At 42.1% G+C, this 20132-nt stretch overlaps 1 protein-coding gene across 1 annotated transcript; it reads right to left on the minus strand.

The window, feature by feature from the left end:
* Positions 1 to 1290: 1290 nt before the first annotated feature.
* On the minus strand, positions 1291 to 19565 carry LOC147134790 (retinoic acid receptor alpha-B-like). Its single transcript, XM_086055597.1, has 9 exons — positions 18508 to 19565; positions 8318 to 8472; positions 7098 to 7239; positions 5654 to 5814; positions 5354 to 5530; positions 5058 to 5262; positions 4428 to 4495; positions 3719 to 3809; positions 1291 to 3139 (listed from the first exon to the last, which is right to left on the minus strand). Exons 1-9 carry the CDS (start codon positions 18704 to 18706, stop codon positions 2904 to 2906), a joined length of 1434 nt encoding a protein of 477 aa, XP_085911723.1. The 5' UTR covers positions 18707 to 19565; the 3' UTR covers positions 1291 to 2903.
* Positions 19566 to 20132: the final 567 nt, after the last annotated feature.

Consider the following 20132-nt stretch of genomic DNA (forward strand, 5'->3'; position numbering starts at 1 on the left):
TTGTGTTCCTGAATATTACCTTACCCACCTATCTGTACCGTCTGTAATTCCATTCATACTGTCTTTTGGTTGTAGGTTTGTTCTTCCTTCTTCAGAGTATTCCTGACCTCGTGGTTTTGACTCAAAAGATGGGAATATTTTATTGGTGTTGAGAGTTTGTCGTGTTCCTTGCCTCTACTCCTCTTTTAGTTCATTTTTTTAACCAGACATACCTTGTGTTCTAATTTATTTCAAGTTTACAAAGGGGGATCCCCAGCCCCACTCCTTGGTCCCAAATAGCCACGTTTTTGGAGGACACAAATTAAGTAACTCATTTTAAAATTTCAACAGTTCTTGTAAAGAAAAAGAAAGAAACTATTGTACTTTTGAGATCTGTGTTGTAGGGGCAACTTAGGTTGAAATGTTTCATGGCTGATAGCGTCCAAGCAAACATATCGCTTTGTGTTTAAATTCGGTGAATATCTCTTTTTTTCCCTTTTATTTCGGTGAATATATCGTCTGCATCCTATTTTACCTGAGTGACACATTTCTTTACCTAATATGGCCATCCCAGGACCCTTCTTCTTTGATACAGAACCAGAAGTACCTTCTTGGAGTTGAGCTTTTAAGCAATGTCTGCCATCTAGTGGTAAACAGTTTGATTACAAACATTTGTACGTTTCAAAAATTAATCAAGGGTCACTCTAAGTGTAGGATGTGGGTCAACTTTGCCCATCCCTGGTAGGTTAATTAAAGACTCTTGATTATTTTAGATTCTTTAATCTTCCATGCATGTTTTGGGGATACGTGAGTAAAACGGATTAACTGAAGAATGCCACAAAAGCACATGGAGAACATGCAAACGCCACACATTGCCAGGTATGAGTATCGAACACTGAACTTCTAGGGAAGATGTTACCCACTAGTCCACTAAGCTGCCTACCCTGATCCCTACATACAATTGTAAATATATTTTGGGGAAAAACTCTTATAGGTGAAAGTCTACCCCAACCAGAAATATTAATTTGAAATCCATTGAGGTGATGCATAAAGGCAAAATCACATCGAACCAAATACTGTACTTCTGGACCCAACTGCACCCACTTTGCTCATTGTCTCGTGCACTGTATGAGCTTGTTCGGACTGACATTTTTAATCATCTGTATTTTTTGGTACTGAAGGCGACAGCACATGCATAAACAAATCGCAAGGGGTGGAAGATTAGAGATATGTAACATTTGTGAATTACTACAGTATATTAAAATGGTGCGAGGTAACAAAAGCAGAATATAACGTGCACACAGACACATCTCAGGATTTAAGGAGAAAATCATTGTCTTTTATTGACTCCCTGTGTTTATCCTCTGTCTTTTGACTTTAACTACAGCACATATTAAAGAGAACCTATTATTACAATGCTGTTGGTTATTCTGTATATAATTTTACAATGATTCATGTCCACATTGAAAACGACCAAAGTTTCAAATGAGGTCAAAGTGAAAACCCCAAACATCATGGTGTTCTAAAATAAAAGTCAGCCATTTTTTCCCTCCCAATTTCATGTCAAGGTGAATTTAATCAGCCAACTCTTGATATTATACTCTTTTTATGGTCATTTACTCTGGGCACAGCTCACCCATTAATACAAGGATTGTGCCCCTTGGCAGCCTTCCATAAAGGAGCCCATCGGAGGAGACTGCGCTTTTAAGGGGTGGGGATGCTTTTAAGGGGGCTAAAAGAGACAGAAGCTGAAAAGAGAGGATGACAGAAAGCCAGCATGATTAAAAAAAAAAAAAAAAAACGTTTCCAAAAAGTAAACCATGCATTACTACTCCAGCAGATAACAGAGCTATAAACACAAATAATAGGTCCCCTTTAATAAGGTAAACACTGGAATTGTGAAACGATTTGTACCCGGCAGTAGCAATGCATACAAAGTGAGCCAGTGGCAGTGTGAACTGGTACAGAGTGATACACAGTGGTACAAGTACAGACATATTCAGATATGCTAGACATGCACTCATGATAATATCACAGTCGATTAAAGTGCCCACCTCCAGGTTGACCAGTTTAAAACAACCCTTGGATGACTTTTCTCACAGATGCTACAAACTATATTTGCTTTCAGCTGCAATAATCATTTTAGTGAGGCTGTAAAATTGATCCACGCGTGATTTTTTTTAAATTTTGTTTTTCCCTGATGTGTGTTAGGTGGGTTGTGGGAGACGGGCAGGTTGAGGGGGAATACTGACGGGGATGAAGGAAGAACTCGACAGTGTCAGCCGCTTTGGGGAGATAAAATATATAATGTATATACACAAGTGAATTTACGAAAATATGTTTTGTCAGTCGGTCACAGCATCATTTACATACAAATACACACACTGATTTTGCATAACACGCATGGCTTTTCACGAGAGAAAAATGCATAAGAGGGTTATCGTCTATATATAGACTAACCCCATAATCCTTCATCAAATCTGTTTATATCTGACAATGTCCTGTTACTGAGGAAGTCAGACAGGTGCAGCTATATAGCGCTACTCTTTTTGTCCATAAACAAACAAACAACAAAAACAATCTACGCGATCTTTACAAAAAGATTTTCTTTAAAAGTGAAGCGATATTTTACATTAAATGCATCAAACCATCATGTCTTGACAAGGTGACAATACTGTCATTCTGACAGCATAATTTAGGCAGGCAAAAAGTGTCACGCATCCGATCCGCAGCCCATAATTCAGCGCAGTTTAAAAGACACTGTGCATATCCGCGTCACCACTGATGGGCTCAGACATTCAGACTCCATTGATGAAATGTACAGTTGATCCACATCAGTCTTGTTGCGTGGATGGTGCTCTCGCAGTGCCACATACTGCCAAAACGGTGGTGCTGTGCAATGCAGCGGTACGAGGAGTGGAAGTTCATGGGGAGGGGGATCCAGCTGGGGGGCTCCGGCTGGGAGAGGGAACTGACATCGGGGACGGACTAGTCGAATTTTGGCGCTTTGTTTCCTCGCGTTCTCTGCCTCCTCTGTCTCTTTCCTTCCCTTTTCCGGCACCTTGGCCCTCGAGTCCCTCAGAGTTCTCCAGCATTTCCTGAATGAGTGGAGGCATGGAGCCGGGTATCTCCATTTTGAGTGTGATCACTCGTTCTGCACCTAGGTGTCAACAAGTGTGGAGAAAGCGTTAAAAAAAAAAAAAAAAAAAAAAAAAAAGGCACACAAATGGGGGTGGGGTGGCTTGTGGCAAAACTGTGAGGCCATGACATACGTTTTACATTTTGAGCCATTTCTTTATTTTTATTGCTTTGTTTAATAAAGACCATACTCTCAGCGTAGGCAAGTCAGGCATAGTTTCTGACAAATGCAACCAAAACACTCACTTATGTGAACATCATAAAATATGTCATGAAATCTACGCATTTGATGTGGCATAAAAAAAAAAAAAGTCAAGGACTTTTATGAATACATAAATGGTACTTTATTAGTAGTATATCTGAAGGCTCCATTTGTTGACCGCATTGTCAGGTGTTGCACATATTTTTACGGGAGCCTCCCGGCAAACAGGTTGCATACAAACAAACAACAAACAAGCCACACAGATGAATTTACAATCCTCGCCCATTGCATTGGAACAGTGTGGCAAATTCCTTTATTTTTTCGGCAGACTGAAAACATTTAGGTTTGACATCAAAATGTGTTTTACAAATGACCTTCGCTCGCTACCATGGAACTTACCCTTCACGCTGATGCTCCTGAGGTCCGTAATCTTCATCAGGATCTTGGGGAACATACAAGGTTTGTCAGGCCTCCTCCTCCGGACATAGAGCTACAAAAATAGCATACAGAGTTTTGAATTTGTCATTGCGGTCTTTTGGTCAAACAAGTTATAGAATGTTGAACAACATACTTCATTTTGAGCCTGGCATAAATGATGTATTTTACCATTATGTTACGTTTTGAAATATGAACAGATTAGAGCTTGACCAGTGAACAGTGTTCCACACTTGACTTGACTGTGTGCATATATATCAGGAAAGGAATATAACAGGGCGGCACGTCCGCCTCACAGTTCAGAGGTCGTGGGTTCGATCCCGGCCCCGGCCTCCCTGTGTAGAGTTTGCATGTTCTCCCCGTGCCTGTGTGGGTTTTCTCCCACATTCCAAAAACATGCTTGTTTGGTTAATCGGACACTCTAAATTGCCCTTAGGTGTGATTGTGAGTGCGGATGTTTGTTTGTCTCAGTGTGCCCTGCGATTGGCTGGCAACCAATTCAGGGTGTCCCCCGCCTTCTGCCTGAAGACAGCTGGGATAGGCACCAGCATGCCCGCGACCCTTGTGAGGATAAGCGGTGTACATAATGGATGGATGGAATATAACAAGTCCCGTTTACCATTACCGGATAAAAAACATGTGCCTATACTATATCCCAAATTAGACGTCAAACCTTCAGAGCTTCCAGCATTGGCTCCTGAAGAACATCGACTTTGTCTGACTCCTCCAGATCCTGACGGTCTGTGTGACAAACACACAAAATGAGCACCCTCAAACGCATCAGTGGTTATCCAGTGCAATTGCGAGTTACTTAGACCCATTTCAACCTCTTCAGTTAGTTGCACAGTTTGCCAACTATGACTACACCCCAAAAACGCACCTTCCCTAGATGCCACAATATACACAACTTTTTGGTGTTATTTAAATTCCCACGCGAGGATGCGACCAAGAGGAGGCCCGGAAGCCTGTTAGCTTGCAAGCTAGCTGGTCGTCGCGGTGTTTTTATTCCAGCCAACGGAAACTTTAAGTGGATATATCTTCGCGCCTTGAACATGTAAGAATTTGTAAGCAAGAAATTTGCTTGACAAAGTAGCATCCATTTGTCAGTCCCACATTCAGTGGACACACCCACAGTGCTTGTGAGCGGAAACAAAGGCTCGATTTTTCACAATTTTGAAGGATTCAAAATTTGCAGGGTTTTTCCATTTCATTTTAATCTTGTTTCTCAGTGGTGTGCCAAATTGATTAAGGCAAATGTATTTTCATTTCGCAAGGCCTTAAAAGTCTCAAACAGCTGCAGTACCTCCACAGAGCAGGCAGATGGCACTGAGTAACCCAGTTTCTGCATCGTCCATCTCCAGTGGGAGCAGCTGGCTGGCGAAGGAGAACACCAGGTCCGTGAGTGGCCCGAAGCCGGCGTTGTGCATCTGCGTGCGGTTGAGAGTCAGACCATCTGAGAAGGTCATGGTGTCCTGGTCTGGGGTGTAGCGCGTGCAGATCCTCAGAATCTGAGATAAAAGGAGATCAATTAGTAAGACAGCCTTTGAATTTGATTTCCCCTGTTTACATTTTTGTGCGGCTCAAAAGTGACAAACAGACCAGTATGTCGAGGCAGGCAGCTTTGAGAAGAGTGATCTGATCGGCAATGGTTAATGTTGTGAAGCCGGGCAGCTGCTTGGCGAACTCCACTGTCTTTATAATGCATTTGGTGGACAGTTCACTAAACTTGTCCCAAAGGTTGACATCCAGAGGGACCCGATGCTCAGCGCTGTTACTCTGCAGTCAGGAAAAGGAGACGCCAAAAATCATTACTTATTTATTGTCCGTTTACAAATTTAAACAATGAGCAATTTGGGGGCTGAAATTCAGGAACAGGATTATGGGGGAATTTGTGAGTACCGTAGTGTACTTCCCCAGCTGACCAAGAGAGGGAAATGTGTCTTGGTGTGCACGGCGAACTCGCTCAATCATCTGCTCCGTTTCTGCCGACAAGACGTAGACCTCCACCTCCACCTGCCTCTTCTCCTCCTTCTTCTTCTTCGTCCGGTCATTTCGGACCACTGACCGCAGAGGTGAAGTCACAAAACAGAAAACTTTAAAACATATTTGAATTGTCTTGGGTCAAAACACACAAGGAGAACTGATTGAAAATATATGTGTACATAGGAGTTGTTTCAAACTACCGGTATAGTTCACTTGTAGCAATACTTTAATGGGAAGTCAAACCAAGAATTATCCTTTGCAAGAAAATCTTGTTTGATGCCCCACTAGTCAAAACAAGACATTCAGATTAATATTGCATTTGTGGAGTATGATTTCATTAGGAAAATCTGCACGTTTTTTGTCTCTCAGGGGCCGGCCATTTTGTCACTTGCTGTCAACTGAAAATGACATCAGAGTTGCTCAGGTAACAACCAATCATGGCTCATCTAAAAAAAACCAGGTGAGCCGTGATTGGTCGTTACCTGAGCCCTGAGCAACTGTGAAGTCATGTTCAGTCGACAGAAAATGGCAAAATGGCCGCACCATGAGAGGTCTAAAAACAAGTTTATTTTGCTGCTTAAATGATATTCCACAAACACAATATAAATCAGAATGCCGTGTTTAGACTAGTGGAGGTGCATAGTATATATTATTGTAAAAAAAAAATGTGGTGCTTGACTTCCCGTTTAATGAATCTAGGCACCATCCATTAACTCAAAACTTCAATCTCAACATTATGACCACTAGCACAATGTAACGATAAAACAGGAATCATATCCATGATTCTGCCTTTACAAAGACAATAATGCTCAGTTGTGATAGGCATAGAAAGCCACATATTAACTTACGTGGTGTAGAAGTTACTGCATTATACTGAGAGAACTTTCTCATACTTTAGTGGCCTCATTTAAGTGCATGGCAGAGTCAAAATATTATATAAATAACTTGTTGTATCCTCCACAATTGTAAATGATGTTGAAAATAACAAACAATTTTTTTCATGAACACCCTTTGATTGTGTAGATTCATATTTTTTCTGTTGTTTTGCATATCGTTAGATTGTGCAGGTGATCATACTGCTGTGACTGGTGTATGGTTTCATTCCGCCGCACTGTACAAGTACCATCGAGGGCGAATGCATTCACTAAAAACGGCCACCAGATGGCGACAAAAGTCAACAATAAAATGCTTTGGAGTCAACGACTCTAATTTAGAGCATAACACACACCATTCACCATCCTGCCAGTAGCGTGAAAAAACTCAAAATGTTATAATTTTGCATCTTACCAAGTGCATTTGTTTCAAGCATGTACATAACTAACAATGCAAGACATGTAAAGCACATTTCTAATGAACTCACACTCCTTGGACATTCCAACATCGAGGCATTTCTGCAGTCGACAGGACTGACACCGGTTGCGTGTAACTTTGTTTATGACGCAAACCTTGTCTCGATGACAAGTGTATGCCATGTTTTTCTGGATGCTCCTTCGAAAGAAACCCTAAAACAGATATGACAGAATATAGCAGTTCCTTCAGAGAAGTAGAGCGACCTTGAGCTGTTGCTTTGTGTAGTATACTAAAGCCCTGGAATATCTTTGGAGCAGGAAACATTGACCAAAAACTTTCTGTGTTTTTTTGTTTTTGTTTTGTATTTTGAATGCGCGTAACTCTGTGGATGATAAGGTGGAACACGAGTGTGAACTGAGACCAACAAAAACTCACAATGGTTAACAAAGTAAATACTAAGTCCATGTAAAGATTGTGTGTGTATGTGAGTGTGTGTGAGAGAGTGTCTGTTTATTGGATTAGATACAGCTAAGAGGATTAGTGATCCTAGGGGAGGTGTAAAGGTCATGGCCTCCACCCTGACACATTATGCAAACACCCTATACGTAGCTGAGGTTTTTGAAAACGCCGGATATAAGCCTGCGGTTAGCCCTATCATCCACAAGTCCCCGGAGTTTTTTCAGTGAAAACACAAAATTCCGGCCGCAGTGGAGATTTGCGGATATCGCTGGATATCTCCGAATACGCGTTTTGCTGTGGACGGTTACTCCCGGAGATTTACGTCGTCGCCGTGCGACAACAACGCTTTGCCGTCATTGCGCGACTTGTGTTTTCATGCGAGACAACATGGATTCTCGCGGCGCTGCGTTGGTTATAGCCATTCTCGATGCGCTTTTTGCTTACTTATTTGTCCGCAACCAACCACTGCTTCTCGCTGAAAGGTTTCAAAGCAATTCTGACCTCGTCGGTTCTACCGAACGAGTTTGCCGCCGTGTTTTTGGTTTCGTAGAAGTGACGTCAAAGGACGGAAGTTCCTTCTGAATGGACAGTATTTGGCTAACTACTGCCGCCTAGAGGCTTGACTTTGAAAACGCACTTCCGCGGTTTCGTGCGGATGCGTTTTTTTTAATGTGTATTCCAACGCAGGCGGGCGCGGGGGGATATACGGTTGTTAAAAAACCCCAGCTACGTGTAAACAAGGCCTCAACCTCTGTGTAAAAGACTTGGCGCGGAACATCTAACTGCGCTACAGTTGTTGTCTACATGTTGTGATTGTGTGAGTTTGTGTACCTTGCAGCCCTCGCATGCACTGACTCCATAGTGGTATCCTGAAGATTTGTCCTGACATACAAAGCAAGGCTTGTAGATGCGCGGCGGAGGTGGCGGAGATGGGGGGCTTGTGACCAGCAAGTCTTCTCCAGAACTCGTGCTTTCCGTTTCTATTGCTGCAAGACGTGAACAAAAATTGAGTGTGACACCAATTCAATTACCATTCTGCGAGCAGATGATTCACCTTTTGCTTCGTAACTTACTTAAAATTTAACTCGGTTACAATTTGGACACATTTGTTTTGCAGCGACAGCGCCATTGGTTGGCTACGTCTACGCAGCCTTGTCAGAAATTTGTCTAGCCTCCCTTCAACGCCTCCCAGCAAATAAATAAAAACATTTGAAAAAAAAAAAGTAAACAATTCTGCTCCAATACAATTCCTGTTTCTGTGTTCCTGCTGCAGATGTACCCAACATATCGGTCAAGCCCCCCTAAGCCCCGGAGAGAAAAAAATCCTGGTGCCGTGCCCGGCTGTTGTTGAAATGGCAATCAATGTTTTGGGCCAGAAGTGGGGAGTAACTGCACATGAAGCCTCCAAAAATGAAAGGCTTCATCTGCTTCCCGTCACACTACTGACCACTTCCAAAAAATGCTACGCCCAACCACGTCCAGTAAGGTTCATTCGCATGTATCCAGTTGGACTACAGCCGACTAGTTTCCTCATCTGCGCCGTGACAGCCGTAGTGAAAAATTTTGACAGTTATAAAGCCCAATCCAAGTCATCCAATCCTACCATGTTGTACATACAGTAAACGTAGTTCAGATGGTGACAAGACAATTGTACCTAAACTCCTCACCTTTGAGAGACTGCCCCCATCAACATCAAATGTACTATTCTGTAAAACAACGGTTTCCACATAAGGTTCACAAGCTCTTTTTTATTATGACGTCTGTGTGTTACAGTCGTCGAGTGTGGGAGGTGACCTTCCTTGCCGTCTTCTTTCCCCATCTTGTCTTACACAAAATCCTGAACAACAAAATAGCCAAGGCCTTCTAAAGGCTGAGTGAACATCTGATCTTCCTTGCTCCTCTGCCACAAATCCTGTCTCTCAACCAAAAAGTGACCTTCGACTGGACATATCTTGCAGAAAACAGAGCGGAGTGGAATAGCAAAATGTGCTTGATTGCCCAATTATGTTATTTATTCAAATTGAGCAACTCGCCGTATTACAGGCTGATTCCGGCTCCGTAGCCTCTGAAATCACGGAAACTGCCATTTGACCAACATCGCAATAAGATAGCTGTCAAAGAAGAGCAGGCGCGAAGGTACGATTTTTATTCAACCTCCAAATGATTTTGTGGATTAATCGTGGCTCTGTGGATTAATCGTCAACTAATCGATCATCAAATTAATTGATCTATGTTTTTGATAATCGATTGTTTCGGAACCCTTTCCTCAGAATTTCAGCTTCTCAAGAGTAGATATTTTTGCTGTCCTCCACGTGTTGAATCAAAATAGAACATTTGCTTTTGCAGAGATCAACATTTTCGCCATCCAAGCCTCCCACCGAACTCCGCAAATGGCTGATATGAACATTCAAGGTGAGGGCAGACTCAGACAGATCCACTGGTCTACTGTGACGTGACGGTAACTTCACTGGTCAGACGTGACGAGACTTTGTGTAAATCTATTGGCGGCATGGCGATTTACTGACGAGCTCGTCAGTAAAACGTCATAAATAAACCGCATTACATTTAAAGTCGCAGGGTTCAAAGTGTGGCAAAAAAGTAACCGTTCATAATCCGGAAATTTGAGTAATTTCTCCAAAACGGGTAACAGAACTGTTAAGGGTGGAAGCTTACTGATACTCCGGTTTTTAAAAATTCAGACCTGGGGGTAGTTTAGCACTGGGACTTGGTACCCATATATAATACTTACTTAAGTTACTGCCAAACAGTGCACAGTATTTTCCCTCCATTGCTTCAAGATATAGTACCTATATAAAAGTGCCTAATCTATTTTTATGCCCATCTCTAGCAGCGCCAAATATATCCAAAGAAATTCTAATAATGACTCATTCTGGCATACGATCAATGCAGCCAGCGAACAGGTCTCAACTGCATTAAAGGTGTTTGGCACCGAAGGACGATAAAGATATCTTGTCCTGTCATCTCTCCAATGTGTAATCATTGATCTGCTCACTCGCTTCCGCATTCCAAGTGCCCCTCAATCATGTCATTGAAGCGACCCAAATGAGAGACTGCCATAAATCTTTGATATCACACCTCATAAAATGTTGGCCCTATTAAAGCTATCAGTTAATATGTTAGCTGGGTGGGTTAAGGGGAAGGATCAAGTGTGTGACTTTGGCAGAGGGTTGAGAAAAGCAGTTGTTGACTGTAAAACAAAAAGAGCTGATGTGTGCGTTTCATAGAAAAGGATACAGTCAAAAAAATGGCTGGAGAAAGTATGATACCTGTAGGGCTACTTATCTTATTTCAAGTACAATCAAGCACTTTATGAGCCACTTGATTGCAACTGTAATTTGGTGGGAAGAGACATATCTTGAAAAAAAGTGAGACAAAAACTGAGTGCCATACTTGGCTGCGATCAGCAGTGGCACTTGTCGATTTAGTCTCAAACTATTTATGGTAAAAACAACAAGTCAGCAATATGCACATTGGAGGAACAAGCAACCCCGCTGGGAGAGAGAGAGAAAGAGAGAAAGACATGATATCAAATGCAACTGTCCATTCTGACAGAAAATGAGCAAGTTCACCAAGGCGACCAATGAAGCACAAAGGCTTGCAAAATTACCATGTCGGCATATCCACAGTCATTCAACTGAGATTTTTTTTTTTTGGCCTGACTGTCAGTAGGTCTATAGTCATATTGACCAGCTCACATTTCTCTACAAGAGCTATATAAGATGGGTAGTTTCTTTTTTATTTATTTATTTTTTTTAAGGCGGGCCACTGCCTTGACTAATTTTCACGCGGGCAGAGAGACACAACGATAGACCATAAAGTAGGCATATGTAGGGTTCAAAAGTAAGCGCAAGTAAGACTGAGCCACTTTCTTTGATTTTTGTTTGAACTACTACTAGATTTACTAAAGGAACAAGTGTGAAGAGCTGGGAATATCTGGCATTGTTCTAAGCCCAACTGAGTCATTTTGCACACTTTGCCACTCTCAATTTCTTCAACATGCAGTGCCAAAGAAAGCATTACCTTTCTGATTGACATCATAACCTTCAATATAGATTACAACTTTCCCTTCACACCAATTTGTCTCCACCCTCTCTGCCCTTTTGCTTTTGTTCAGAGACATGGCAATGATAGAGTGTGACACATTCTAAGGTCATGACCCTGCAGATTAAAAACACAATCCCTTTGCTTCTCCCCCTTTCCTTCTGCCTCTACTAACCTCTAACCTAACACACTTCCACGCACACACACACTGACTCTTGTCCCCTCCCCCTACCTTGGTAACCATACCAGACATTCCACTATAGAGAGGTTGAGCTTCCCTCCCTTGATCTACTCTCTTCTAACGAAAGAGACAGGGAATTGGGGCTCGGCCATTTCCCCCCCCCCCATCCTAATATTCCACTGTCTGCCCAACTGACACTTCATTCATGTTTGTGATTGTGTTCTTCTGGCACACGATTCAACAGCTGCTTTAAGAGGGGAATGTTATGATGAAGCAGTTGCGCCGCCATGCTGCCAAAACCTGCTGAGGTGCAAACATGTAGCGGAAGTGCCGATACCAGCTTTGTAGTAAAAACAAATTTAAAAAAGCGTTCCCTTATAATGGCAATTTACGAGCTGTTTCCATTGTAAAATTTTCAACTCAAACCCGTAAAAGCAGCGCCAAATCCTTTACACGAGAACAATGTTTTGGAGCATGAAAAACGATATTCACTTTAGTGAGACATAAGGCCAATCATATATTAGCGAATGTGCAAATGGCGTCGGCTGATATTATTCCACATCTTGGACTTTATAAAAATACCAAAAAACAAAAAAACATCCTGTTCTTCGTGTGCAGGACCTAATGTCCTGAGCAACTGTGATGTCATTTTCAGTCGACAGCAAAAGACAAAATGGCCGCCCCCTGAGATGGATAAAAACAGGTGGATTTAGCTGCTTTCATTTGTATTCCACAAACACAATATTAAACAGAATATCAAGTTTAGACTAGTGGGGCTGCATAGAACATATAATTGTAAAGAATTTGGGGGGGGTTGACTTCGTCTTTAAACGATACCGAAGAGTAGACTAATGCAAAATGTTTTTCCAGAAGTCTTTTCAACTGTACAAATGTGTGACACTTATATTGCGTTTATGGCCTAAAGAACACAAAACAAGCATCCATGGCATGTGTAACCTGCACTCAGAAGTAGGGGTGGGCGATAAAAAAAATATATATATCTTGATATTTTTTCCAAAAACTCAATAACGATAATTTGACGATATTCTACAATTCATCCATCCATCCATTATCTGTACCGCTTCTCCTCACAAGGGTCGCGGGGCGTGCTGGAGCCTATCCCAGCTGTCTTCAGGCAGTAGGCGGGGGACACCCTGAATTGGTTGCCAGCCAATCGCAGGGCACACAGAGACATACATCCGCACTCACAATCACACCTAGGGGCAATTTAGACAGTCCAATCAACTTACCATGCATGTTTTTGGAATGTGGGAGGAAACCGGAGTGCCCGGAGGAAACCCAGGCAGGCACGGGGAGAACATGCAAACTCCACACAGGGAGGCCGGAGCCGGGATCGAACCCACGACCTCTGAACTGTGAGGCGGACGTGCTAACCAGTCGACCACCGTGCCGCCGATATTCTACAATAAATATTTTAAATCTGCACTTGCTTCACAGACCAATTGTGGATAGACAGCGTTTGTGAACAACATCTCTTTTAAATGACTAAATGTAGCTTCTGCAAAACAATGATATTCTACGACAATATTTAACAAAAAAGAACAAAAAAAAATTATGTATAGACTTACATCGATTTTTGGGAATATTTATGTCATTTAAATGTCTCTGCTGTTATTTCATATTGATGTGACATTTTGAGCTGCAGTAAGTACTAGCGTACCACCGCCAGATACGAGAGCAATCAGAATGAGAAAAAAAAATGTATTTGATACCTGACGTGTGACAAAGTGTCACCCAGCGAGGGGGGAAAAAAAAAGCCGTCGTCATGACACCCATTCTCATACATTGCCCAACGTATTCCAAATAAAGTTGAATAACAAAACTGCAATTCCCTGAAAAGTGGACCCGCGCCTTGCTATTATTCCCCGCTGGACACTCCTCCATACTTGAAACAGAGCGGCTGCATTGCGGACAGAGTCACGTGACCGGGTCCTGCCCGCTGATTCGCCGAATGACTATCACTTCCTCCTCCTCTGCCGTCAATGCCAACTAATTTTTCAGCATTTCCTCATACTTTGCGGCCGTTGACTGACTCGAGTCAGAGGCAGTATTAATACTCGATAATTTAAAACTACACGTCGTGAAAGCAAGATTGACGATGATATCGATGACGATATATAATCGCCCACCTCTACTCAGAAGTATGGGCGACTTCTGAGATGTCTGAGAAGAGTTATTCAAAAACAGGACTTCCCGGCGGAAAGAACGTTGAAACAAGTTTGTTTCCAGGAGAACCGTGCTAATGCTAAAACAGTGGGCGAGACGATCTGACACGGAGGAAAAGATAATGGGTCAGTGTGGTGTGCTCGGGAAGGTGAGCAGGTGTGTGCAAGTAAAGCGGGATGATCAGGCGATTAGCCGAGAAGGTTAAGCTGACATAGTTATAGGGCAGTGAGAGAGAGGAATTAAAATTAAAGGGCCAAGAAGGTCAATCAAACCACAGGGTGAATGAATGAATGAATGAATGATAACGAGTACGATCAGGCCCCGTATTAAAAGTTATTGTAGCTACTTGTAGTGTTACTCACCCACCTCTTATTGACCTGTTTTTATTTTGTCATACCAGAAGCAAGCTGGCCACCATATTGAGTTGTGGTTTTGTGTATCAGTAGCCACCTCCTCGGCATTGCTTATCAGGACTTCTTTCTCTTTACTACGCTTTCACAAGGAAAAGGCGAAAGGTCAGCCTTAACGAACAATATTACACAATGAATACTATTGCACAATCACAAAGGAGCTGTATCATCATTTTTCTGTATAATACTGATGAAATCAAATGCACGCAAGACTATCAAACATGAGTCTGAACTCCCACAAGGGAAAAGCTCCTTGACCGTAAGTAACAGCAGTATTAAGTATTACTTCCACTGAAATGACCACACCAAAAGTCAATTAGAGGAGTGGCTGGTGAAAGGGAGGCTTTGGGTTAAATCAGTCCACCCACAAATTCACTTGTTTATAGTATCCAGAGATAAAAACTGCCTGTGTGTAAGAGAACGTGATCAGAGGATGAAGTTTAACACATCTGATTCAATTCCCGTGACTCTTTGTGTTCAAGGCAATTGCCACTGTCTCAGCCGCTGACACCGTTGTTGCAAAACAATGTGAAAATTTGAATACGTAAAATCGCAATGCCTACTTCGAAAACAAAAATGTCTCGTTGGGGGGGTTGTGCCTGAAAGGCCCATGTGAATAAATGCTGACTCGACTGTTATGCCTCTTCCGAGTCAGCTATCCTGCAAGGCAGTATGAAAGAGGCGAGTGCTGATCAGTCTTCCACAACCGACATGGACGTTGTACATTTACACTTCAGGTATTGCCCAATACCCAAGTAGCCCCTACAGGTTTTTTTTTCAATTTTCTGACCAAAATTTGATGACATAATAAATAAGACGAACAACTAAGACTGGGCGATTTGACTTAAAGTATATCAGGATATAAGTATTTCATATTAGTTGATATCGATATACGTATATTGATTTTTAATTTTTTTTTTTATATATATTCATAATAAACACCTGGAGAAAAAAAGGGTGATTTTAGGTCATTTTATTTTAACATATACCACTAATGTATAATAAGAAGTCATTGCAACTATGAACGTCAAATAAACTGGTGAATATAAAGATTAAATAAATGTCATTTTAAACATAGTGTGCTTAATAGGGCTGGGCAATACGGCTGAAAAATGGTTTGAAAATATAAAGTATTTCATATCAGTCAATATTGACAATTCTTGATTTAAAATTTTAAAAAAAACAATTAACTGTTTTTGTGTAAATTGTAATGTAGTGAATTTTGCAATGTTTTTTTCCTCCACCAGTGCATTGTAAATGCTTATTTGCGTTAGATGTTACCACAGCAGTATGTAGAAATCATCAGATAGAGAGGATATATTTTTGTGAGATATTTTCACAGTAACTGAAATCTACAGGCTGTAGTATTTGTTAGTGCAAAGTGCAATCAAAACTGTCAGCCAAATGTCACAAGCAGCTCATATCTGTGCCTCGTGCTTGCACATTTGGCCGGTGCGAGGCATCCTAATTCACAATACAAGGTACCACGCAATATGCAATATGTGCAGCGAGACAAGACATGGAGATGCATGCAGATAATTAAGGGTGCATTGCTATTTTGAAATGGCAAGGCTATATTAGACATGCATAATGTTGGGAATTGCACTGTTTTTGTCCCCTCTAGGCCCTTCCAGGAAATCTGAGCGTTATCACTGCTGTTTGTAGCTAAACTAATTCCATCACTCCACTTTTCTTTATGGAATTATTGTCGTGACCGGAGGCTGACATGCTGTTTGTTTCTCTTTCTGTCTCCACCCCACCTCCCTGACATGTTCATTATGTGCTCATGAGAGTATGCATGGTGACGTATGGGTCACCCGTGCTTTTTTTTTTTTTATTGTGTTACAAAAAACGAAAATAAAAACCATACCAGTCCAGAATTATTGTGGAAAATATGTTATGGCATAGCTCTCGACAGGTGCATTGCCATGGAGTAGGAGAATCACTCTGAATGAACTGAACCCCTTCCCATGCCAGTGTGAGATTGAGTAAGTATCATGCTGCCTGGAGGAGTTGCGCAATAGTGGAAGTCGACTTGGTTGATGTTTAACTTCTTATGGCCGCCACCATGTTGTTCATTAGACTGCAAACCATTTTCTTCTATGTGTAATTCCTTGTGCGTACACTGCCCTAATACCTTTGTAAGGATAGTGTAAGTCAGGGGCTTTAAGATATAAGTGGATATATCACACAAACAACACAGAGATATAATGTAATGTTCACTTTATGAAAATAGCACAGCTTTAATGCTGAATTTGAAATGCCGTTAACTCCTGAAGGAAAACTGCAGTGTGGATTAATGCACTTTCATCTCCAATCCATAAAAAAGATTCAACATGAAATGAAAACCATTCTGAGAAAAATGCATGGAATAGAGAGGCGAGTTAGAGCAGAGGACTCTGTCAAGGACAAATTAATTAACAAACAGCTTTGCTACTCTACGCTTTTATCTTTTATCTAATGGCGGTGTGAACCCACATGCACTTCCACAATACTGTAAATATGTCTATTTGATCTAAACATCGACACACAACTATTCTACCCCTCCCTTTTCGCACACTCGGGTCAAACTTAGTCAGTGTACTCTCACATTCCCAGGCAAACTGTGAGTGTGAGAGGATCCATGTAGTGTGTGTATCGATGTGTACATGCGCCCCCTTTGTGTGTGAGTGTGTGCCTCAAGCAGACGGAGGGAGAGAGGGGTCATTCAGTGCGGAGAAGTGATGACTGGGCAGCTGACACAGGAAAGAAAGAGGCAGATAGAAGGTGGATAAAGAGAGGGAGAGATGTAGGTCACTTCCCAATTGTCAGTGACTCATTGCTCTGGATCACACCCAAACACACACACACAAAGCCAAGTACCGTCCCACGGCTACTGCTTGCAAATCACTAGAGCGGTCGTCGAATGTGAATGTGTGTCTGTGTCCATTTGGCCTTTGACCTTTGAACCGGTTTGATGCTCATCATTCCAGTCACACACAAAGACACACAAGACACTCTGGAGGCAACCCCCCCCCCCATCGACCACCCCAACGTGCCTACTCCATCAACTAAAAAAAAAACATTAGTTCTTGGTCAAAACATATCTATAGACAATAAGCAGCATAACATGTAATGCACAAGTTTAGGAAATCATAATTGCAGCCTTATCTTACATCACCACCAGTAAATACAATCTTTCCTATAAGGCAAGCGTTAACAAAACGGTGTGTGAACTGCTACCAATACCAGGTATACCTTACAGTCTTTCTCTCTTTTGTGTTTTATATTTTGAATGGTTATAATTTTGAGGCTTGAAAACATGCTCGATATTAATCAACTGGGTGATATTACTTAATGTGCCTGCACACGTATCCCGGTAATTTGTTTTGAACGCTACCTAAAACTGTAAAAATATAACAACTTGCTACATAAAATGTCAACTATCGTTGTTTAATTTCATCTTAAATTAATTAAATGAACGCAATCTAAAGCTTAATGTCGGACCCTGCATTTATAGCTGCTGCTGTGCTGTGGGTCAGTGTAAAATAACACAATTGAACCTATCCGAAAGCTATTTAAAACTAAAAATAAGTGTGTCTACCAGTCAATGTGTAACTTCTGTTCCATTGCAGGAAAATCACTCAAACTAGAGCTCATGCTGGTGCTTGATGTGGTGGCAACTGAGTGCTGGCAGCTGTTGATCTACTAAAGGCCACTTCAGTGAAAGACAGCCAGTCGACAAAGGGAAATTAATTTCATTGCAAATTGTAGTCACGTGTTAATAGGAGAATAATAAAGATAAAACAGCACAGACTGCTTAAGCAAGAGAAAAGAAGGCACTATATAACTACAATTCATTGACCACACATGTGGCACTTTGCTCAGGTGATTTGGCTTCTTAACAAATACGATTTTATTCATGAAATTGGCAAAAAAAAAAAAAACTACTATCAAGCATAGCTCTCAAGGACGCAAACCATTTAAGAGCTGCTTGAATGTGTAATACGTAACACAGTACACTTCGATTATGGATAAGGACACTAAATGAAAGAATTCACAACAAGTTAAAAACAATTATCATGGTTTCAAACACTTTTTCAGACTAATCTGTCTCAAATATCCATTAATAACTAGAAAGTGTCATCTCCTTGTTATTATGTTTTTAAAAAGCACAAACACAGTATTTCAACGAGACTCACAGTGGCAAGATCCGCTCCAATGCCTGCCGGTCACTAGGGACCCTCCGAATGGCCTCTGAAGCCCCCCGACGCCGGACAGGAGTCCTTTCTCAGGCTCGAACCCCGGTGGTCTGTGGTAGTAGTCCATGCCCAGGAAAGAGCCGCTGCTTGGGCTGCGGGGGCTGGGGCTCAAACCCACAACATCCACGCTTTCGTACATTCCCGCGAATGCTGATGTTTTGGGTTCTCGGTATTTAGCAGAAGAAACAAACAAAATGAAAGCGTACGGGCGTTAAGGAGGGACGGGGGAGGGAGGCAAGAGTTCACATCTTCATAGTGGACTGATGGGCGAAGGAGAAGGGGGAAGGGACTGGGCGAGATGACCGGTCCTTTTGACCTTTCAACCCTCAACGAAGCGCCGTTTTTGCCAAACTCCCCCACAATATCACGGAACCGATGTATACCTCATTTTTTTCTCCCTCTCTCGTTTTACATTCACGGTGCTACAAGTGCATGGAAATTCGGGTCCATAAACGCACAAAAAACACGACCGGGATAGCGTTATATTAAAATGTCGACACACGTGGTGTGTTTTGACTTTACATAGAGTCCGAACGTACCTGGTTCCGATTTAAAATTAAAATAAATAAATAAAGAAAAAAACCCTTCGTTGATTCTTCTAATTTGCATCGCTAGCTTGGTGTCAATCGGCTTCTAAACGTGCCGAGCCAGGCAGGCAGCGGCGTGTGGTTCAATCCATGGCCGCCCGCGGGAGCTCAAAGTGGCTCACGGACCGCTCCAAAGTAAAGAGGTCCACTCCTGTCGGTGACATGCGCCGCTCGTCTCGCTCCAGTTCAACGAGTCCACGCGGTGGCCAAGACATAAACCCCCCCCACGCCCCGTGGGCCGTAGCACTTTAAAACTGCCGCTACGTGTCAACTATGGATACTAGGTCCCGCGGTGAAATGGCGGGCAGCCTGATGAGTGGAACACAAGTCGGCGCGGTTTGTTTTTGTGTTGTGTTCCGGCTGTGTCCTGTGGTAACCTCCGGCCTGTACCCATTGGCCTCTCCCCCCTGTTCTCTCTCTCTCTCTCTCTCTCTTTCTCTCTCTCTCTCTCTCTCTCTCTCTCTCTCTCTCTCTCTCTCTCTCTCTCTCTCTCTCTCTCTCTCTCTCTCTCTCTCTCTCCCTCTCTCTCTCTCTCTCTCTCTCTCTCTCTCTCTCTCTCTCTCTCTCTCTCTCTCTCTCTCTCTCTCTCTCTCTCTCTCTGCATCGGCTGAACACGAGCGCCACCCATCTGCCTGCGCCCACTGTCAACAACTAAATTTAGTACAATACAGTTAAATACTGTATTAGTGGATTTCTCATAGTAATGGAGAGTTTACTGACACATTAGCAGTGGTGCGAGGCAACAATGCAACACATGTTTCTGACTGTATTTTAGTAGTATTTTTTGTGTATCTTTATGACGTTCTACTTTTACTCCTTACATTAAACATATCTTTACTTTCCACTCATTACTTTGTCAAGTTACTGTATTCTTCCTTTGCTTGATGTGAAAAATACATGAATAGAAGTGAAGTCAACCACAGTTGAGATTTGACTGATTAATTGTTAGATATGTTGTGGACTTGCAAAATATGAACC

Source organism: Filicampus tigris, chromosome 16, assembly GCF_054856515.1.
Source record: "Filicampus tigris isolate MCC_2025a chromosome 16, RoL_Ftig_1.0, whole genome shotgun sequence".
Classification (NCBI taxonomy): Eukaryota; Metazoa; Chordata; class Actinopteri; order Syngnathiformes; family Syngnathidae; genus Filicampus; species Filicampus tigris.